Raw genomic sequence first — 24388 nt, forward strand, 5'->3', positions numbered from 1 at the left:
AAAAAGCCGTATTTTTTCGAAAAAAGCACAGTATTTTCAATAAAAGAGCAGTAAGTTTAAAAAGGGCGCAGTATTTTCAATAAAAAAGCAGTACTTTTAAAAAGGGTGTACTATTTTCAATAAATAAAGCAGTACGTTTAAAAAAGGCGCAGTATTTTCAATAAAAAGCCGTATTTTTTCGAAAAAAGCACAGTATTTTCAATAAAAGAGCAGTAAGTTTAAAAAGGGCGCAGTATTTTCAATAAAAAAGCAGTACTTTTAAAAAGGGTGTACTATTTTCAATAAATAAAGCAGTACGTTTAAAAAGGGCGCAGTATTTTCAATAAAAAGCCGTATTTTTTCGAAAAAAGCACAGTATTTTCAATAAAAGAGCAGTACGTTTAAAAAGGGCGCAGTATTTTCAATAAAAGAGCAGTACTTTTAAAAAGGGTGTACTATTTTCAATAAATAAAGCAGTACGTTTAAAAAGGGCGCAGTATTTTCAATAAAAAGCCGTATTTTTTCGAAAAAAGCAGAGTATTTTCAATAAAAGAGCAGTACGTTTAAAAAGGGCGCAGTATTTTCAATAAAAAGCCGTATTTTTTCGAAAAAAGCACAGTATTTTCAATAAAAGAGCAGTAAGTTTAAAAAGGGCGCAGTATTTTCAATAAAAAAGCAGTACTTTTAAAAAGGGTGTACTATTTTCAATAAATAAAGCAGTACGTTTAAAAAAGGCGCAGTATTTTCAATAAAAAGCCGTATTTTTTCGAAAAAAGCACAGTATTTTCAATAAAAGAGCAGTAAGTTTAAAAAGGGCGCAGTATTTTCAATAAAAAAGCAGTACTTTTAAAAAGGGTGTACTATTTTCAATAAATAAAGAAGTACGTTTAAAAAGGGCGCAGTATTTTCAATAAAAAGCCGTATTTTTTCGAAAAAAGCACAGTATTTTCAATAAAAGAGCAGTACGTTTAAAAAGGGCGCAGTATTTTCAATAAAAGAGCAGTACTTTTAAAAAGGGTGTACTATTTTCAATAAATAAAGCAGTACGTTTAAAAAGGGCGCAGTATTTTCAATAAAAAGCCGTATTTTTTCGAAAAAAGCAGAGTATTTTCAATAAAAGAGCAGTACGTTTAAAAAAGGCGCAGTATTTTCAATAAAAAGCCGTAATTTTTCGAAAAAAGCACAGTATTTTCAATAAAAGAGCAGTAAGTTTAAAAAGGGCGCAGTATTTTCAATAAAAAAGCAGTACTTTTAAAAAGGGTGTACTATTTTCAATAAATAAAGCAGTACGTTTAAAAAAGGCGCAGTATTTTCAATAAAAAGCCGTATTTTTTCGAAAAAAGCACAGTATTTTCAATAAAAGAGCAGTAAGTTTAAAAAGGGCGCAGTATTTTCAATAAAAAAGCAGTACTTTTAAAAAGGGTGTACTATTTTCAATAAATAAAGCAGTACGTTTAAAAAGGGCGCAGTATTTTCAATAAAAAGCCGTATTTTTTCGAAAAAAGCACAGTATTTTCAATAAAAGAGCAGTACGTTTAAAAAGGGCGCAGTATTTTCAATAAAAGAGCAGTACTTTTAAAAAGGGTGTACTATTTTCAATAAATAAAGCAGTACGTTTAAAAAGGGCGCAGTATTTTCAATAAAAAGCCGTATTTTTTCGAAAAAAGCAGAGTATTTTCAATAAAAGAGCAGTACGTTTAAAAAAGGCGCAGTATTTTCAATAAAAAGCCGTATTTTTTCGAAAAAAGCACAGTATTTTCAATAAAAGAGCAGTAAGTTTAAAAAGGGCGCAGTATTTTCAATAAAAGAGCAGTACTTTTAAAAAGGGTGTACTATTTTCAATAAATAAAGCAGTACGTTTAAAAAAGGCGCAGTATTTTCAATAAAAAGCCGTATTTTTTCGAAAAAAGCACAGTATTTTCAATAAAAGAGCAGTAAGTTTAAAAAGGGCGCAGTATTTTCAATAAAAGAGCAGTACTTTTAAAAAGGGTGTACTATTTTCAATAAATAAAGCAGTACGTTTAAAAAAGGCGCAGTATTTTCAATAAAAAGCCGTATTTTTTCGAAAAAAGCACAGTATTTTCAATAAAAGAGCAGAAAGTTTAAAAAGGGCGCAGTATTTTCAATAAAAGAGCAGTACTTTTAAAAAGGGTGTACTATTTTCAATAAATAAAGCAGTACGTTTAAAAAAGGCGCAGTATTTTCAATAAAAGTGCAGTACTTTTAAAGAGGGTGCAGTATTTTCAATAAATAAAGCAGTACGTTTAAAAAGGGCGCAGTATTTTCAATAAAAAGCAATATTTCTGAGTAAAAACGAAAAATCCGGTATTTTTATGAAAGCTCCAGTATTTTTTGTAAAAAGCCAGTATATTTTTCAAAATTTCGATAATTTTGTCATAAAACCGCAGTATTCCACTGTAAAAGTGCAGTATTTTATGGAAATTCCATCATTTTTTAGTACAAAATCAGTATTTTTATAAAAACACCAATATTTTCATTAAAAACCATCAGTATTTTTTATGCGGTATTCCAGAATTCTTATAAGCAGTAATTTTATCAAAATCACAGTATTATTTAGTCAAAGAGCAGTATTTTTAATAAAAAAAAATAATATTTTCATAAAAAAATCAGTAAACTTTTGATGCAGTAATTTCATAATAAGTTAAACAGCATTATTTTCATAAAAAACTAATAGTAATCCGGTAAAAAAGCAATATTTTATAAAAAACTATGATATTTCAGAATAGAACAGCAACAATTTTAAATCCCCCATTACTTTTCATAGTATATTTAGAAAAAAACTCCGATGCGAAATATATTAGAGTATCATTTATATTTACAATATCGTCGAATATAAATACTTATGGTATAAACTAAAACAAAACTAATATTAATATCCGTATAGTATATTTGGCGTACGCCAATGTAAAAAGTCAGAAATAATAGTCTCGTATCAACCCACCCACGGTATCGTTCGATTCTTATAAATCCGGCAACGCAGCACGCCATAACCGATATTGTGGCCGCACGGAATGGTGGAGAGAAACGAGCTTCAGTCGGGTCAAACTTCCCCTACGCCCCCCACCAACTAGGACTACGTGCCGTTGTTTCTCCCACAGGCAGACAGTCGAACGTCGTGTTTCGCGGTAGTCGTTGTGTACGTCGAGAGCGCGTCTGATTATCTGGATTTAAATCTAAACACTTTTTTGGGATTATTATGCTTTTTAAGTGGATAGTGCACAATTAAATCGATCTTCTTTATGTTTACCCACAAATGCTGGGTTATACTTCCTACAGGTAATTTTATATTTATTTTTCGTTTTTTTCGTTTTTTCTTTTTTTTTTTTTTGTCGTTAAAATGGAGATGTGAGTGTGGCGATGGGACGGAGGAATGCGGGAAATGTCGTGTTTAGTGGATACCCTACGAAATAGTGATTTCCGTGGTTACAGTGTTGGTCGAGATATTTTTTTCGAGTGGTGTGGTTTTGTGGAAAAATAAAAGTGTAGTCGTTTTATAAACAAAAGTGTAGTTTAAGTGTGTGTGTGTGTGTGTGTGTGTGTTTGTTTCTTTAAATAAATGAAAATAATACTCGAATCATATCGGTTACATTCATATCTCCATTGCGTTCATTTTAATATCTCGAAAATCGAAATTGCGGATTATTTTTTTCAAATAGCAAAGGTAGGATTTAGTATTAAACGTATCAAGTTTAAATAAATAATTTTTGACGTGCATTTTTAAGGTTAGTTTTTCAATAGAATAAATATATTTTATTTATTCGAGAATATCGAAAATAAATTTCGGATTTTGTAATTTATTTTTTACGTTCGACCTTAATTTGACCCTGGCTACCTGATGATATGGAAACAATTTTCATGTTTTTTTTTTCAATGTCAATATTGATAAGTGCACCATACAAAATCTATGTAATTCATCATTTGCCTTATTGATATCGTGTGATGTTCGATGACATCGTAAATATAAATGTAAATTACAAAAAAATGTCTTTTGGTACTGACGGGGTTTTAAAAATACTGCGAGTTTAAGAAGTTATGTTGTTTTATTTCAAAAATATTTTAATTTTCATAAAAATACTGCTGATTTCGAATAAAATATTGTTGAAATACTGCATTTTTACAAAAAATACTGGAGTTTTCATAAAAATACTGCATTCTACTAAAATTATCAGGGTTTTAATTAAAATACTGCTCTAATCTTGAAAAATACTGCCGTTTCTATAAAAAATATCGTAGTTTTTCAAAAATACTGCTTTCAATCAAAATACTGATGTTTCGATAAAAATCATGACAGTTTTGATGAATAAATTTTTCAGAAAATACTGTTTTTTAAAATCAAAATACTGCACTTTTACTGGTAAATCAGTTTCTATCATAATACTGTCCTGATAATGATAAAATACTGCTTTTCATCAAAATACTGATAGGTTTTTATAAAAATACTGATATTTCGATAAAAATCGTGACAGTTTTGATGAAGTATTAAATATTTTGTGAAAATACTGCACTTTTATTTAGATCAATTTCTATCATAATACTACCCTAATAATAATAAAATACTGCGGTTTTCAAAAAATACTGCTTTTCGATAAAAATCAAGACAGTAATGAATTTTTCAGAAAATACTGTTGTTTAAAATTAAAATACTGCACTTTTTACTGGTAAATCAGTTTCTATCATAATACTGTCCTAATAATAATAATAAAATACTGCTGTATTCATAAAATACTGCTTTATATCAAAATATTGTTCGTTTTTATAAAAATACTGATGTTTCGATAAAAATCGTGACAGTTTTGATGAAGTGTTGAATTTTTTGTGAAAATACTGCTCTTTGGCTAAAAAATACTGTAATTTTCGTAAATATACTGAAAATACTGTCGTTTTAATAAAAGAAATATCGCAATTTTCACAAAAAACTGTTTTTATATTTATAAATATTGGAGTTGTTCTAAAAATACTGCACTTTTACTAAAAAATATTGTACTGCGCACAAAATACTGCTCTTCTTTAAAATACTGTTGTTATTTTATTAAATATACTACAAATTACATAAAAAAAATTTTTCAAAGAAATTCTGCGGTTTGTAAATACGGGGTATCTACGAAAAGTACTGCTTTTTTTATTAGAAATACTGCACTTTTACGAAAAACTAATAGATGATTGAAAATACTTTGTTCTTATAGAAAATACTGCTTTTTCTTTTAAAAATACTGAGATTACACGAAAAACTACCAAGATATTTAAAATGCTGCCTTTGCTATTAAAAATACTGATTTTATTACGATAAAAAATTCCTTTTTCATTAAAAATACTGCGATTACACGAAAAATACTGCTTCTTTTTGAAAACATTGCGCTCTCACGGAAAACTTCGAGGATATTAAAAATACTGCGCTCTCACGAAAAATACTGCCTTTGCTATTAAAAATACTGCGATTACACGAAAAATACTGCTTCTTATTGAAAATACTGAGCTCTCACGAAAAATACTGCGTTTGCTATTAAAAATACTGCCTTTGCTATTAAAAATACTGCTTCTTATTGAAAATACTGAGCTCTCACAAAAAATACTGCCTTTGCTGTTAAAAATACTGCCTTTGCTATTAAAAATACTGCTTCTTATTGAAAATACTGAGCTCTCACGAAAAATACTGCGTTTGCTATTAAAAATACTGCTTCTTATTGAAAATACTGAGCTCTCACGAAAAATACTGCCTTTGCTGTTAAAAATACTGCCTTTGCTATTAAAAATACTGCTTCTTATTGAAAATACTGAGCTCTCACGAAAAATACTGCCTTTGCTATTAAAAATACTGCCTTTGCTATTAAAAATACTGCCTTTGCTATTAAAAATACTGCTTCTTATTGAAAATACTGAGCTCTCACGAAAAATACTGCGTTTGCTATTAAAAATACTGCCTTTGCTATTAAAAATACTGCTTCTTATTGAAAATACTGAGTTCTCACGAAAAATACTGCCTTTGCTGTTAAAAATACTGCCTTTGCTATTAAAAATACTGCGTTTGCTATTAAAAATACTGCTTCTTATTGAAAATACTGAGCTCTCACGAAAAATACTGCCTTTGCTATTAAAAATACTGCTTCTTATTGAAAATACTGAGCTCTCACGAAAAATACTGCCTTTGCTGTTAAAAATACTGCCATTGCTATTAAAAATACTGCCTTTGCTATTAAAAATACTACTTCTTATTGAAAATACTGAGCTCTCACGAAAAATACTGCGTTTGCTATTAAAAATACTGCCTTTGCTATTAAAAATACTGCTTCTTATTGAAAATACTGCCTTTGCTAGTAAAAATACTGCTTCTTATTGAAAATACTGAGCTCTCACGAAAAATACTGCGTTTGCTATTAAAAATACTGCCTTTGCTATTAAAAATACTGCTTCTTATTGAAAATACTGAGCTCTCACGAAAAATACTGCCTTTGCTGTTAAAAATACTGCCTTTGCTATTAAAAATACTGCGTTTGCTATTAAAAATACTGCTTCTTATTGAAAATACTGAGCTCTCACGAAAAATACTGCCTTTGCTGTTAAAAATACTGCCTTTGCTATTAAAAATACTGCTTCTTATTGAAAATACTGCCTTTGCTAGTAAAAATACTGCTTCTTATTGAAAATACTGAGCTCTCACGAAAAATACTGCGTTTGCTATTAAAAATACTGCTTCTTATTGAAAATACTGAGCTCTCACGAAAAATACTGCCTTTGCTGTTAAAAATACTGCCTTTGCTATTAAAAATACTGCGTTTGCTATTAAAAATACTGCTTCTTATTGAAAATACTGAGCTCTCACGAAAAATACTGCCTTTGCTGTTAAAAATACTGCCTTTGCTATTAAAAATACTGCTTCTTATTGAAAATACTGCCTTTGCTAGTAAAAATACTGCTTCTTATTGAAAATACTGAGCTCTCACGAAAAATACTGCGTTTGCTATTAAAAATACTGCTTCTTATTGAAAATACTGAGCTCTCACGAAAAATACTGCCTTTGCTGTTAAAAATACTGCTTCTTATTGAAAATACTGCCTTTGCTATTAAAAATACTGCTTCTTATTGAAAATACTGCCTTTGCTATTAAAAATACTGCCTTTTCTATTAGAAATACTGCGCGTCTTCGAAAATATACTGCGTCTTCACAAAAATAACACCGTATATTGATGTTTCCATAGAATACTGTCTTTTTGCCCGAGAATATTGTAGTTTTTATAAAAATACTGCCTTTTAACTAGAAAAATATATTGGGATTTACACGAAAATTCTGTATTTTCAAATTCTGGTTCCATAAACAAAATTTGAACTTTCGGTTTCGATATCGCTACCTTTGAATTATCGATATTTATCTATGGAAATTAAAATATTTGATTTTTGTTAAATTTTTCGTTCGCAGGGATTGGACAGGACCGGGTGCTGGGGCCCAACAACAGTTGTCGGTCGTGACCACGGTGTGGGGAGTGAGTACCACGACGCAGTCGGGCCCCCACGGGGGCGCCTACACGGGCGGCCCGACGCCCACAGCGAACTCCAACTATATAGGAGGACAAGGAAAAGTGCAACAAGGCGCTTACCAAGGAGGATACAGACAAGTCGTACCCCCAGGGTAAGTCAGATAAATTTAATCATAAACAATTTTCCCCCACAATCGAATCAAGCATAGACGCATTCGCCGAATAACCGGTTTAAACGCTGGCGCATTCGCCAAAAAATGAATCGAACATCGACCATTCGCCGAATCATCCAACATCGACGCATTCGGCAAATCATCAATTTAAACGCTGACGCATTCGCCATATGATCGAATTAAGGACTGTCTCGACGTATTCGTCGAAAACATCGACGCATTCGCCGAATAATCGGTTTAAATGTTGGCGTTTTCGCCAAAAAATCGAATCAAGTAACGGCGCATTTCGTCAAAAACTTTAACCAAATATCGGCGCATTCGCCGAATAATCTGTTTAAACGCTGGCGCATCCACCAAAAAGTTGAATCAAACATAGGCGCATTCACCCAAAAGTTGGATCAAACATTGGCGCATTCGCCAAAAAATCGATTCAAGTAACGGCGCATTTGCCGAATCATCCGTTAAACACCGACGCATTCGGCAATCATAAATTTAAATGGTTCGGCATATGTTCAAATTAAGTGTCGTCTCGACGAATTTAATGAGTATTGAATAAATATCGAGAGTTTACATTGTTTTTCGAAAATTAATTTGAGGGCAAACATTGATTTTTAAAGAGATATTGAGTTAATTGTAATTCGGCGCATTCGCCAAAGATTCCAATAAAAAAAATGGCGCGTGCGCCGATTACTCGATTGAACTTCGATGTATTCGGCAAATCACCCATTTAAACGCTGGCGCATTCGGCATATGTCGGAATTAAGGTCAGTCTCGGCGCATTCGTCAAAAACTCCAATAAAGTATCGGCGTATTCGCCAAAACTTCGGATCAAACATCGACGCATTCGCCAAATCATCGATTTAAACGCCATATTTTCGAATTAATGACCGACTAAACACATTCGTTAAAAACTCTAATAAAATATCGGCGTATTCGTCAAAGAATCGAATCAAACAACGGTGCATTCGTCATAACATCAGTTAAACATCGACGCATTCGGCAAATCATCGATATAATCGTCATATGTTCGAATTAAGGACCGACTAAACACATTCGTCAAAAACTCCAATAAAATATCGGCGTATTCGTCAAAGAATCGAATCAAACAACGGTGCATTCGTCATAACATCAGTTAGACATCGACGCATTCGGCAAATCATCGATATAATCGTCATATGTTCGAATTAAGGACCGACTAAACACATTCGTCAAAAACTCCAATAAAATATCGGCGTATTCGTCAAAGAATCGAATCAAACAACGGTGCATTCGTCATAACATCAGTTAGACATCGACGCATTCGGCAAATCATCGATATAATCGTCATATGTTCGAATTAAGGACCGACTAAACACATTCGTCAAAAACTCCAATAAAATATCGGCGTATTCGTCAAAGAATCTAATCCAACATCGGCGTATTCGGGAAGAAGTCTAATTAAATATCCAGTGTTTCAAAAATCATGATTTTTTGAAAAAATATCGGTTATAGTCCATTCGTTTATTGATGCGACGTATTTCTTTATTCACTCCTAGTCATTCGGAAACGTTACACATATTCGAAACACCCCGTATATATATTTCAAAAATATAGTCGTGGTGTGTTTTGGAATTTTAATAAAGCATGACAAAATCCGTATTTTCGATTACCTGATGGACCTCTTTTGAATTGAGTTACTTGGAAGTCTTTTGTGCCGTACCAACAGCTGTGAATACATCAAAATATTGTAGATCTTTTTTTCAAAATAATTGAATATATTCTACCTGAGTTTCTGAGTAAGTGCCAACAACAGATTTGTCACTTTAATGGTGTTTTGAATACGGATATATGGGAAAATGTTCACAACGAATTTTTTTTTGTTTCTTTTACTAAAAATACGGAATTTTTGGAAATTTAAATCGCTGAGAAGAAAATTTTTACTGGAAATTACCCAACAAACATAATTTGATAAATACGGTTGTTAATTTCGTTAATTTTAATCATATAAATAGGTGTTAAATCGGGCGTATAATGTGGACGATGTAATATCAGATAAATTCCCCAATTTTTTTGGTTTTTTTGGGTATCAAATCGTTGGGGGGTTCGAAATTCCATCTAAAAATTATCAAACAAACATACTTTGATGAATAAATACGTCAAATTGGTCGATTTTTATATAAAAATGTGCTAAATCAGGCGTATAATGTGGACTATGTAATATCAGATGAATCCCCCAATTTTTTTGGTTTTTTTGGGTATCAAATCGTTGGGGGGTTCGAAATTCCATCTAAAAATTATCAAACAAACATACTTTGATGAATAAATACGTCAAATTGGTCGATTTTTATATAAAAATGTGCTAAATCAGGCGTATAATGTGGACTATGTAATATCAGATGAATCCCCCAATTTTTTTGGTTTTTTTGGGTATCAAATCGTTGGGGGGTTCGAAATTCCATCTAAAAATTATCAAACAAACATACTTTGATGAATAAATACGTCAAATTGGTCGATTTTTATATAAAAATGTGCTAAATCAGGCGTATAATGTGGACGATGTAATATCAGATGAATCCCCCAATTTTTTTGGTTTTTTTGGGTATCAAATCGTTGGGGGGTTCGAAATTCCATCTAAAAACTATCAAACAAGCATATTTTAATGAACAGATGCTCCAATTTGGTGGATTTCGATGAGAAAAGATGCTAAATCAGGTGTATAATGTGGACGATTCAATATTCCAATTTTTTTCGGCTTTTCGGGCATCCAAATCGCTGGGGATGGAAAATTTCGACTGTAAATTACAGTACAGACATTGAATATAATAAAAATATATGAAAACATTGTTAATATAGTAACGGTTATTACCTACGAATTCATTGGAAACCAAACAACCCCTTAATAGGGAGTACGCGCTATTAGGGTTGCTTTTTTCGATTTAAACAAAGGTTGACGTTAGAAAACGAGGAGGGTGGAATAGACGGTCATCAATAACTGATAGAAAATACGCTGTCGATAAAAACAAACGACGATATCGGGTTGAATCTAACAAAATCGTTTTTTTCGAAAATAACGTTTAAAAACGTTGTCGAACTTTTGTTTTTTCGCGCGTTATCGATTAAATTTCGCGGAAAAAAATGAAATTCGCCATCAATTACATTGAATTAAATTGTCGAATAACCGATTTAAACAATGAAAAAACCGTTTACCGCACTAAAAAGTCAGTAAATTAAATCTTAAATCCCTATCAATGTCGTATCGTGTAAGTTATGAAAATACGTCGGTCGGCGGGGACATATTTCTGAAGAATGGGTACAAATATGTTAACAATAGATTTCTGTAAGGGTAAATTCATTATTGTTGGGTGGCAATCTGCTTTCGTCAACCGAAAATATCAAACCCTCTTGTCGATTTGAATGTTGCAAGCAGCGGCGTCACTTTAAATATTTTTTCGCGTTCGTAAAATCGATTACGTATCGATAAAAAGGTTCGAGAACAATTCATAGAATGTTCTAGAACATTTTATAACCTCCCAACGTATACAAGAATAGTATAAAAAGTTCCTAAAACATCGTAGACTTTCTAAAAATGATTTTTAGTTATGTAAAATGTTCATTTTATCGTTTTTAACTTTCTAAATAGATCGAGAACATTTTATAAAATATTTTGTACCTTTCAGAACGTTTTAGAATGTTCTAGAACATTTTATAACCTCCCAATTTATACAAGATTTGTATAAAAAGTTCCTAAAACATCGTAGAGTTTCCAAAAATGATTTTCAGTTTTATAAAATGTTCATTTTTTCGTTTTTAACTTTCTAAATAGATCGAGAACACTTTATAAAATATTTTGTACCTTTCAGAACGTTTTAGAATGTTCTAGAACATTTTATAACCTCCCAACGTATACAAGAATAGTATAAAAAGTTCCTAAAACATCGTAGAGTTTCCAAAAATGATTTTCAGTTTTATAAAATGTTCATTTTATCGTTTTTAACTTTCTAAATAGATCGAGAACATTTTATAAAACATTTTGTACCTTTCAGAACGTTTTAGAATGTTCTAGAACATTTTATAACCTCCCAATTTATACAAGATTTGTATAAAAAGTTCCTAAAACATCGTAGAGTTTCCAAAAATGATTTTCAGTTTTATAAAATGTTCATTTTTTCGTTTTTAACTTTCTAAATAGATCGAGAACACTTTATAAAATATTTTGTACCTTTCAGAACGTTTTAGAATGTTCTAGAACATTTTATAACCTCCCAACGTATACAAGAATAGTATAAAAAGTTCCTAAAACATCGTAGACTTTCTAAAAATGATTTTTAGTTATGTAAAATGTTCATTTTATCGTTTTTAACTTTCTAAATAGATCGAAAACATTTTATAAAACATTTTGTACCTTTCAGAACGTTTTAGAATGTTCTAGAACATTTTATAACCTCCCAACGTATACAAGAATAGTATAAAAAGTTCCTAAAACATCGTAGACTTTCTAAAAATGATTTTCAGTTTTATAAAATGTTCATTTTTTCGTTTTTAACTTTCTAAATAGATCGAGAACACTTTATAAAATATTTTGTACCTTTCAGAACGTTTTAGAATGTTCTAGAACATTTTATAACCTCCCAACGTATACAAGAATAGTATAAAAAGTTCCTAAAACATCGTAGACTTTCTAAAAATGATTTTTAGTTATGTAAAATGTTCATTTTATCGTTTTTAACTTTCTAAATAGATCGAAAACATTTTATAAAACATTTTGTACCTTTCAGAACGTTTTAGAATGTTCTAGAACATTTTATAACCTCCCAACGTATACAAGAATAGTATAAAAAGTTCCTAAAACATCGTAGACTTTCTAAAAATGATTTTCAGTTTTATAAAATGTTCATTTTTTCGTTTTTAACTTTCTAAATAGATCGAGAACACTTTATAAAATATTTTGTACCTTTCAGAACGTTTTAGAATGTTCTAGAACATTTTATAACCTCCCAACGTATACAAGAATAGTATAAAAAGTTCCTAAAACATCGTAGACTTTCTAAAAATGATTTTTAGTTATGTAAAATGTTCATTTTATCGTTTTTAACTTTCTAAATAGATCGAAAACATTTTATAAAACATTTTGTACCTCTCAGAACGTTTTAGAATGTTCTAGAACATTTTATAACCTCCCAATATATACAAAATTTGTACAAAAAGTTTCTTAAACATCGTAGAGTTTCCAAAAATGATTTTCAGTTTTATAAAATGTTCATTTTTTCGTTTTTAACTTTCTAAATAGATCGAGAACATTTTATAAAACATTTTGTACCTTTCAGAACGTTTTAGAATGTTCTAGAACATTTTATAACCTCCCAATATATACAAAATTTGTACAAAAAGTTTCTTAAACATCGTAGAGTTTCCAAAAATGATTTTCAGTTTTATAAAATGTTCATTTTTTCGTTTTTAACTTTCTAAATAGATCGAGAACATTTTATAAAATATTTTGTACCTTTCAGAACGTTTTAGAATGTTATAGAACATTTTATAACCTCCCAATATATACAAAATTTGTACAAAAAGTTTCTTAAACATCGTAGAGTTTCCAAAAATGATTTTCAGTTTTATAAAATGTTCATTTTATCGTTTTTAACTTTCTAAATAGATCGAAAACATTTTATAAAACATTTTGTACCTTTCAGAACGGTTTAGAATGTTCTAGAACATTTTATAACCTCCCAATTTATACAAGATTTGTATAAAAAGTTCCTAAAACATCGTAGAGTTTCCAAAAATGATTTTTAGTTATATAAAATGTTCATTTTTTCGTTTTTAACTTTCTAAATAGATCGAAAACATTTTATAAAACATTTTGTACCTTTCAGAACGTTTTAGAATGTTCTAGAACATTTTATAACCTCCCAATATATACAAAATTTGTACAAAAAGTTTCTTAAACATCGTAGAGTTTCCAAAAATGATTTTCAGTTTTATAAAATGTTCATTTTCTCGTTTTTAACTTTCTAAATAGATCGAGAACATTTTATAAAACATTTTGTACCTTTCGGAACGTTCTAGAATGTTCTATAACATTTTGAAACGTCTCAATTTATTCAAGAATAATGTAAAAATAGTTGCCATATGGCATTATATAATTTTTAGCGAAGTCCCTTCCTGTTCAACGGCAAGAGCAACTCCGAATAATACAAAAAATAAAATCGAAGAGACTTTTTTTTTTCATATCGTTTAAACCGTGGGTAAAAGCGAATCGAAACAAAAGATTACGTAAAGGGCGAACATGGATTGTTACGGAAATAAAGGGCGCAGGGAGTGGACTACACGCTGTGTTGTAATATGCATATTAACGTCTGCGAGAAATAATAACCTTCGAAACAACCGACGAAAATATTTGGTATTTTTCAATTCAAAAAATACAAGGAGCAGTTATAACTACGCCCCAAAAAAAAATACGCACAATTTTCGACAAAAATAAGATATTTCCTTAAATTTTTCGCTCCCAGAAATTTTCAAAAATACGCGTTACCAAAAATGTAGTGTTCGATTCGAAAATTTTGAAAATGTTGACCAAATTACGTCTTTTTGACGTTTATGAATATGTTCTGCCACTCGACGAAACGTTTTCGCATAAAATAACACACTATGCCATGTTGCCACGTTTCATTTTATTTCCGAGATGATCGGAATTTTTATTTTTTTCGAAAATGTGAATTTTTATCGAGATTTTTCGAAACTAAAGTCAGATGTTTTAAAATTTCACCAAACGCCGATTAAATTACGCCTTTTTGACGTTTATGAATATGTTCTGCCACTCGACGAAACATTTTTATGTAAAATAACACAAAATGCCATGTTGCCACGTTTTATTTTATTTCCGAGATTATCGGAATTTTTATTTTTTTCGAAAATGTGAATTTTTACTGAGATTTTTCGAAATTAAAGTCGGATATTTCGAAATTTGATCAAACGCCGATTAAATTACGTCTATTTGACGTTTATGAATATGTTCTGCTACTCGACGAAACGTTTTTACGTAAAATAACACATTATGCAATGTTGCCACGTTTCATTTTATTTCCGAGATTAGCGGAATTTTTATTTTTTTGGAAAGTGTGAATTTTTATTGAGATTTTTCGAAATTAAAGTCGGATATTTCGAAATTTGATCAAATGCCGATTAAATTACGTGTTTTTGACGTTTATGAAGATGTTTTGTTGCTACACGAAACGTTTTCACGTAAAATAATACACTATGCAATGTTGCTACGTTTCATTTAATTTCCGAGACAATTGGAAATTTTCTTTTTTTATAAAAGTGAATTTTATTGTTGCAGTTTATTTTTACTTCGATTTTCGCAATTTTTTTATGAAAAAAATGAAAAAAAAAAAAACTTTTTTGTTTGATTAAATCAACATTTATTAATTTTTTACGATATTAAATGATGAATGTCGATAGATAACCTCAAAAATAACAAGGAAATTGCATTCTCGTGTATATATAAATTGAAATAAGACGTTACGCTATGTTGTCAAGTTTAATTTAATTTCGGAGACGATCGGAATTTTTTTTGTTATTGAAAATGTGGATTTTCATTGTTTTCATTACGATTTTTCCAAGTTTTTTTTGACGAACTAACGAAAATAAGGTAAATTTAACCAAATTACGTGTTTTGGACAAGTGTTTCGCAGTTCTAATAAACTTTTTTATGTACGTTTAAATACGTCAATTTTGGCGAGTCCGCTCCTGTTGTTTCAAACCCTATTGTATTCCACAAATAGTGCATCTATATCTTCAACTAGCGTTCCCCCTTTTATATTTTTTATCGGCACCGCCCCATTTCCCATCGTCGTCGACTCGAAAATATTTTTCTCCCACAGAATTTCGATATTGAATAGAAGTGTTTCAAGTTCCCACCGATTATAGGGGAATCGACAATTTTTATTTAATTATTTTTTTTTTTATTATTTTTACAGTATCGGCGGTTATGGTTCAAATAATGTTATGAATGGCGGGGATCAAGGTTACGGGAACGGAAACGCGTTGAGTACGGCAGCTATGGTAGCCGCCGCCGCCACGGCCACGGCGACCGCCACCGCCAGCGTAGTCGCCTTACAAGATAATTCGCAATTCAACAACCAGCAATACCAACAGAATTACCAACAACGCATGATGGGCATGAACGGAATGAATCAATTCCAAAATATGAACATGGGAGGCATCCACAACAACATGATGACAAATATGGGACCTAAAATGGGAATGCAGGGTCCAGGTCCCGGACCTAATGCCACTTCGATGTATCCCAGACGGATGACGCCGTATCCTTCGCCGGCGGCGATGCACATGACGCAAAAAAGGGCGACGCCGCAAACTTATTCCAATAATTGCCCGACGATGAATCCCAACATCGCCGCCGGTATGAATCCCAATTTCAACCCGAACGGTCAATACCCTTACAACAGGTGAGTTAGGAAATAAAAAAAATTCCCTCTCAATATATATACAGTGTGTATCAGAATGAACAATTCCAGCGCGCGGCAGCCCAATTTCAATCAATACCCGTCGCAACAAACCCTCGGACCGTCGAACAACTTCGGTCCGGGTAACATGATGTCGATGGGTAATCCGAGGCAGCTGCGGCAGGCGACGCCGCCCTACACTAACCAAGGACAGTATTTCAATAACGGTACCATCGGTCAATTCCCTTCGAGCAATTCTGGTCAGTACAACATGAACGGCGCCGGAGCCGGTTCTAATACTCAATACGGTAACACGAATTCGGCGCAGTTTCAACAAGACGTATCGATGAGGAACAACATGAGTTACCAACATAGTCCCATTCCTGGTAATCCCACGCCGCCTCTGACGCCCGCCAGCAGTATGCCGCCGTACATTAGCCCCAATCCGGACGTTAAGCCCAATTTTAACGACCTCAAACCACCGTTGCCGGTACCAAGTAAGTCATAACTTTATTCGCCACGTAAAATTATATATTATGCAATGTTGCCGCGTTTCGTTTGATTTCGGAGATGATCGGAATTTTCCATTTTTGTTTTTTATTCGAAAATGTGAGTTTTTATTGAGATTTTTCGAAATTTTTTCACGAATAAATGAAAATAAAGTCGGATATTTTGAAATTTGACCAGACGCTCATTAAATTTCGTCTTTTTGACGTTTATGAAGATGTTTTGCTGCTACACGGAACGTTTTCACGTGAAATAACACATTATGCGATGTTGCCGCGTTTCGTTTGATTTCGGAGATGATCGGAATTTTTATTTTTTTCGTAAATGTGAATTTTTATTGAGATTATTCGAAATTAAAGTGGGATATTTCGAAATTTGGCCAAACGCTCATTAAATTTCGTCTTTTTGACGTTTATGAAGATGTTTTGCTGCTTCACGGAACGTTTTCACTTGAAATAACACGCTATGCAATGTTGCCGCGTTTCGTTTGTTTTCGGAGATGATCGGAATTTTTATTTTTTTCGTAAATGTGAATTTTTATTGAGATTATTCGAAATTAAAGTGGGATATTTCGAAATTTGGCCAAACGCTCATTAAATTTCGTCTTTTTGACGTTTATGAAGATGTTTCGCTGCTACACGGAACGTTTTCACGTGAAATAACACATTATGCGATGTTGCCGCGTTTCGTTTGATTTCGGAGATGATCGGAATTTTCCAATTTTTTTTCGAAAATGTGAGTTTTTATTGAGATTTTTCAAAATTTGACCAAACGCTCATTAAATTAGGTCTTTTTGACGTTTATGAAGATGTTTTGCTGCTACACGGAACGTTTTCACGTGAAATAACACGCTATGCAATGTTGCCGCGTTTCGTTTGTTTTCGGAGATGATCGGAATTTTTATTTTTTTCGTAAATGTGAATTTTTATTGAGATTATTAGAAATTAAAGTGGGATATTTCGAAATTTGGCCAAACGCTCATTAAATTTCGTCTTTTTGACGTTTATGAAGATGTTTTGCTGCTTCACGGAACGTTTTCACTTGAAATAACACATTATGCGATGTTGCCGCGATTCATTTGATTTCGGAGACAATTGGAATTTTTTTTTTTTCTAGAAAAATGAATTTTCATTGTTGCAGCTTATTTTCATTAAGATTTTTCGAAATTTTTTTCAAAAAAAATGTAAAACAAAGCCTCTTTTGTTCAAATAATTCAATATCTATTATTTATTTACGATATTAATAATAAATGTCGATACATAACCTCAATAATGTCAAGAAAATCGGATTCGCGTCTATATACAAAGTACTATAGCAAATTAGGCTACGTTGCCACGTTTAATTTTATTTCGGAGATAATAGGAAATTTTTTTTTTTTTGGAAAATGTGGATTTTTATTGTTGCGGTCAGTTTTTAATGATATTTTTCGAAATTTATTTACGAACAAATGAAAATAAAGTCATATATTTCAAAATACGACCAAAAGCTATTCAAATTACGTCTTTTTGACGTATGTAAAGACGAATTGCCGTTACACGAAACGTTTTCAGTTAAACACCGTCCATTTAATACATTTTCGATATTAAACGAGCCTTCGACTCGATTCTATTCAATCTAAAACTCAGATTCGAATCCAGCAAATTTGTATTTAACATAAAATCCCTTTAGACGACGAGCTACGATTGACTTTCCCCGTAAGAGACGGCATCATACTACCCCCCTTCAGATTGGAACATAATTTGGCGGTGAGTAATCACGTATTCCAATTAAAACCGACCGTACATCAAACTCTGATGTGGCGACAAGACCTGGAATTGCAATTGAAGTGTTTCCATCACGAAGACCGACAGATGAACACCAATTGGCCGGCGTCGGTGCAAGTTTCGGTGAACGCCACGCCCCTGATGATCGATAGAGGCGAAAACAAAACTTCCCACAAGCCCCTGTATCTGAAAGACGTCTGCCAACCCGGTAGGAACACCATACAGATCACGGTGTCCGCTTGTTGTTGCGTAAGTTCCGCGCATACCCGCTAATCGACATTTTTTTTTTTATTTGATTTTTGACAATTTGCAGTCGCATTTGTTCGTCCTTCAATTGGTTCACCGACCCAGCGTTCGATCCGTGCTGCAAGGTTTGCTCAGGAAACGTCTCCTTACCGCGGATCATTGCATAGCGAAGATCAAGAGGAATTTCAACAATACCGGCAGTTCGAACGGCGCCGGTACCGGCGATAGAGACGCCGTCGAACAGACCGCGTTGAAGGTTTCGGTCAAATGTCCCATCACTTTCAAGAGGATCACTTTACCTGCCAGGGGACACGAATGCAAACATATTCAGTGCTTCGATTTGGAATCGTATCTGCAGTTGAATTGCGAAAGGGGAGCTTGGAGGTGTCCCGTTTGCAAGTAAGTAAGCCCTTCATTATTTTTCTTCTTATTTACAGTACCCTGTATAATTGAATTGCCTTTAACAGTGACCATGATACTTGAATTGCCTTTTACAGTGTCATTTATACTTGAATTGCCTTTTATAAAGTGTCATAGGTACTTGAATTGCCTTTAATAGCGACCATGATACTTGATTTGCCTTTTGCAGTGACATTTATACTTGAATTGCCTTTTATAAAGTGTCATAGGTACTTGAATTGCCTTCTGGCAGTGTCTTAAATACTTGAATTGCCTTTAACAATAACCATGATACTTGAATTGCCTTTTGCAGTGTCATTTATTCTTGAATTGCCTTTTATAAAGTGTCCTAGATGCTTGAATTGCCTTTTACAATGTCTTATGAACTTAAATTGCCTTCTGGCAGTGTCTTAAGTACTTGAATTGCCTTTAACAATGACCATGATACTTGAATTGCCTTTTGCAGTGTCATTTTATACTTGAATTGCCTTTTATAAAGTGTCCTAGATGCTTGAATTGCCTTTAACAGTGTCCATGATACTTGAATTGCCTTTAACAGTGACCATGATACTTGAATTGCCTTTTGCAGTGACATTTGTACTTGAATTGCCTTTTATAAAGTGTCATAGGTACTTGAATTGCCTTTAACAGTGACCATGATACTTGAATTGCCTTTTGCAGTGACATTTATACTTGAATTGCCTTTTATAAAGTGTCATAGGTACTTGAATTGCCTTCTGGCAGTGTCTTAAATACTTGAATTGCCTTTTGCAGTGACATTTATTCTTGAATTGCCTTTTATAAAGTGTCCTAGATGCTTGAATTGCCTTTTACAATGTCTTATGAACTTAAATTGCCTTCTGGTAGTGTCTTAAGTACTTGAATTGCCTTTAACAATGACCATGATACTTGAATTATCTTTTGAAGTGTCATTTATACTTGAATTGCCTTTTATAAAGTGTCCTAGATGCTTGAATTGCCTTTTACAATGTCTTATGAACTTAAATTGCCTTCTGGCAGACTTTTATGTACTTGAAGTGCCTTTAACAGTATCCTATGCACTTGAATTACCTTTTGAAGTGTCATTTATACTTAAAATGCCTTTTATAAAGTGTCCTAGATGCTTGAATTGCCTTTTACAGTGTCTTGTGTACTTGAATTGCCTTTTACAATGCCCTAGGTACTTTAATTGCCTTTTACAATATCATTTGTACTTGAATTGCCTCTTCTTCTTTGGAAAAATCAGATTTTTCTTATTTCTTTGTTGATATATTGAATTTTACAACCTTTAATAGCCTTTATAACTTTTATTATGCTTCTTTTTACTTGTAGACCTTTATTTTTAATGGTTTCTCCCTTTATGTTGTGGAAGTGAGTGATATTGGAGCTTTTATCACATTTTCCAATAAATTTACAGCCTTTAGTAGGTGCTGTAACTTTTATTATGCATTTTCCATCCTTTAATTCACATTTTTCTTACAAATATTAGTTTCTAATTAATGTTTCATCACATGCTTTAGAAAAATCAACATTTTCCTATATCTTCGTTGATGTATTCAATTTTACAGCCTTTAGTAGCCTTTGTAACTTTTATTTTCTTGTAGACCTTTATTTAGAATTATTCCTTCCTTTATACCTTGCAAAACTTATCGGTATTGGAGATTTTATCAAATTTTTGAATGAATTTACAGCCTTTAGTAGGTACCGTAACTTTTATTGTACCTTTTCTTTTTTTAACTAACGTTTCGACTAAAAATATTCACTTCTAATGAAATTTTCATCTTATTCTTTGAAAAAAATCGAATTTTTCTCTCTTTCCTGTTGATACATTGGATTTTACAGCCTTTATTAGGCCTTGTAACTTTTATGACGTTACAGCCTTTAATAATCCTTGTAACTTTTATCGTGCTTTGTTTTTTCGTCAATATATCGATTCATTTGATTGATCCTGAAGCTATTAAGGCTCATGTAACTTTTATCATGGTTTTTTTTCTCTTAAATTAACTTTCTACCATGTTTTCAACCAAAACTGCAACGAATAAACATTTTCTAATCGTTTATGTATCATTTATTGTTAATAAAAGTCTGCAACTTTCACCAAACAGTTTTTTCGTTCTATTTCTCGGATTTTCACGAAAATTTTTCAAAAAAAAATTATTAAAACGACGATTTCACCAAATTTTCTATGTTCTTAACCAGCAAACCGGCCCAATTGGAGGGTTTGGAAGTGGATCAGTACATGTGGGGTATTTTGAACACGTTGAACACCTCGGACGTCGAAGAAGTCACAATAGACAGTTCGGCGAACTGGAAAGCTGCCAAAGGAAACGTCCCCGGAATCAAAGTAAATACCCCATTTGATCAAATCAAAATCCTCGGTATCTAACGATTGTTTTTTATTTTTTTGTAGATGGAAGACGAAGGTACGGACTCCTGCAGCGGCGGTAAACGTAATAAGGCCATGTCGCCCGGCAGCATGACATTACCGACGATGAACAATTGGGATATGCAGGCGATGTCGCCCTATTTACCGCCAGATATGAACAGCATCGCCAGCGGATCGATGATGAACGGCGGCCCGCCCTCTTACAACAATTCCTATTCTAATAGTAACGATTATTTGGGCGCCAACGGCCCTTTGTCCCATCTAAGCGAATCCGTCAATTCCCTTGATCCCCTCAACGCCATGGAGAAGAGTCTCAACGAACAGGTATGTTTTTTTTTTTCAATTTTTATTGTAATAATGAGAGTTACAACCCTTTATGAGGTTTCGTAACTTTTATTTTTCTTCTGGACTTGGAATTTTCGTTGTTTTGACAAAAATAACTTTTGATGCACCCTGTAGTTGTTACCATATGGTGTTATAGCTTCATAACATTATTAAAACTTCCTATATTTGACCTTGATGCTTTGCTAACACCTAAATTTAATTTATTCTGTTTTATAATAATAGTTACATCTTACAATAGACTGTAACTATTATTTTATAGTCATTATTTCGAAAAAAATATCGGTATTCATGGTTCTTTCCTAATTTTAAATGTTTACACACTATAATAATGAGAGTTACAACCCTTTATGAGGTTTCGTAACTTTTATTTTTCTTCTGGACTTGGAATTTCTGTTGTTTTGACAAAAATAACTTTTGATACACCCTGTAGTTGTTACCATATGGTGTTATACCTTCATAACATTATTAAAACTTCCTATATTTGACCTTGATGCTTTGCTAACACCTAAATTTAATTTATTCTGTTTTATAATAATAGTTACATCTTACAATAGACTGTAACTATTATTTTATAGTCATTATTTCGAAAAAAATATTGATTTTCATGGTTCTTTCCTAATTTTAAATGTTTACACACTATAATAATGAGAGTTACAACCCTTTATGAGGTTTCGTAACTTTTATTTTTCTTCTGGACTTGGAATTTTCGTTGTTTTGACAAAAATAACTTTTGATGCACCCTGTAGTTGTTACCATATGGTGTTATAGCTTCATAACATTATTAAAACTTCCTATATTTGACCTTGATGCTTTGCTAACACCTAAATTTAATTTATTCTGTTTTATAATAATAGTTACATCTTACAATAGACTGTAACTATTATTTTATAGTCATTATTTCGAAAAAAATATCGGTATTCATGGTTCTTTCCTAATTTTAAATGTTTACACACTATAATAATGAGAGTTACAACCCTTTATCAGGTTTCGTAACTTTTATTTTTCTTCTGGACTTGGAATTTTTGTTGTTATGGCGAAAATAACTTTTGATACACCCTGTAGTTGTTACAATAATGAGTTATACCTTCATAACATTATTAAAACTTCCTATATTTGACCTTGATGCTTTGTTACCACCTAAATTTAATTTATTCTGTTTTATAATAATAGTTACATCTTACAATAGACTGTAACTATTATTTTATAGTCATTATTTCGAAAAAAATATCGGTATTCATGGTTCTTTCCAATTTTAAATGTTTACACGCCATAATAATGAGAGTTACAACCTTTTATAAGGTTTCGTAACTTTTATTTTTCTTCTGGACTTGGAATTTCTGTTGTTTTGACAAAAATAACTTTTGATACACCCTGTAGTTGTTACCATATGGTGTTATAGCTTCATAACATTATTAAAACTTCCTATATTTGACCTTGATGCTTTGCTAACACCTAAATTTAATTTATTCTGTTTTATAATAATAGTTACATCTTACAATAGACTGTAACTATTATTTTATAGTCATTATTTCGAAAAAAATATCGGTATTCATGGTTCTTTCCTAATTTTAAATGTTTACATACTATAATAATGAGAGTTACAACCCTTTATGAGGTTTCGTAACTTTTATTTTTCTTCTGGACTTGGAATTTCTGTTGTTTTGACAAAAATAACTTTTGATACACCCTGTAGTTGTTACCATATGGTGTTATACCTTCATAACATTATTAAAACTTCCTATATTTGACCTTGATGCTTTGTTAATACCTAAATTTAATTTATTCTGTTTTATAATAATAGTTACATCTTACAGTAGACTGTAACTATTATTTTATAGTCATTATTTCGAAAAAATATTGATTTTCATGTTCTTTTTCCTAATTTTAAATGTTTACACACTGTAATAATGAGAGTTACAACCGTTTATAAGATTTTGTAACTTTTATTATATCGGTAACTATTTAGTTACAACTTTTTATTATTATTTATAATTGCTCCCAATTAAATATTGTTTTTTTTCTCCAATTTTTCCAGATGCCTCACACACCTCACACTCCTCATACGCCACACACGCCGCACACTCCCGGAGGAGGTACGCCGGGATCGGCGCACACCCCCGGAGGCGGTACCGGTCCGCCGAGCGTACCTCCTGCGACGTCGGACGCTCACAACACAAGTAACGGTTCCAATAACGGAAATCCGGCTTCGGTACCTGGCACCAATACCGACACCTCAGTACCGGACATCCCTTCGGATCTTAATTTCGATCCGGCGGCCGTCATCGACGGTGAAGGCACCGGACAAGAAGCCCTTAACGTAATTACCAATTAATCGTTAATTAAACATCAAATTAATCCGGATTTTCTTTTGCAGTTATTACCGGATAGCGTGGATCCCATGGAACTTTTATCCTATTTGGATCCTCCGGATTTGAATACGCCGCCATCTAGCGGCAGCAGTTCCGGTCCGGCGAATACGTCGACTAACGACGACATATTGGCCTTGTTCGAATGAGCCTACAATCGTGTATTTTTCTCTCTACCCCCGTATTTCTCTCACCGCGCTTCGAGACTATACAGTGTGAGTGAAAATTGTGTGATAAACCGTTTAAATGACGATTTTAGGATCGCGCGTTAATATTTTGAAAAAAGAAAA

The 24388-nt window shown here is 32.3% G+C and overlaps 1 protein-coding gene across 2 annotated transcripts; it reads left to right on the forward strand.

Annotated features, from left to right (window-relative positions):
* The first annotated feature begins 3033 nt into the window (after window positions 1–3033).
* LOC130895559 (zinc finger MIZ domain-containing protein 1) lies at window positions 3034–24388 on the forward strand. 2 transcript variants are annotated; one of them, XM_057802923.1, is made up of 10 exons: window positions 3034–3276; window positions 7412–7621; window positions 15601–16089; window positions 16159–16583; window positions 18262–18605; window positions 18670–19001; window positions 21201–21345; window positions 21412–21711; window positions 23768–24049; window positions 24107–24388. In XM_057802923.1, the coding sequence occupies exons 1-10, from the start codon at window positions 3254–3256 to the stop codon at window positions 24245–24247; spliced, it is 2691 nt and encodes an 896-aa protein (XP_057658906.1). In that variant the 5' UTR covers window positions 3034–3253; the 3' UTR covers window positions 24248–24388. The 2 variants fall into 2 exon arrangements, with proteins under 2 accessions (XP_057658906.1, XP_057658905.1); XM_057802922.1 differs by having other exon boundaries at window positions 3051–3276; window positions 16144–16583.

Source organism: Diorhabda carinulata, chromosome 6 (assembly GCF_026250575.1).
Source record: "Diorhabda carinulata isolate Delta chromosome 6, icDioCari1.1, whole genome shotgun sequence".
Classification (NCBI taxonomy): Eukaryota; Metazoa; Arthropoda; class Insecta; order Coleoptera; family Chrysomelidae; genus Diorhabda; species Diorhabda carinulata.

Coding starts and splice junctions, on each gene's coding strand:
- LOC130895559 (XM_057802922.1), top strand. CDS start 3,254: ATGCTGGGTTATACTTCCTACAG. Junction 19,002..21,200: donor TGGAGGTGTCCCGTTTGCAA/GTAAGTAAGCCC, acceptor GTTCTTAACCAG/CAAACCGGCCCAATTGGAGG. Junction 24,050..24,106: donor CCGGACAAGAAGCCCTTAAC/GTAATTACCAAT, acceptor TTTCTTTTGCAG/TTATTACCGGATAGCGTGGA.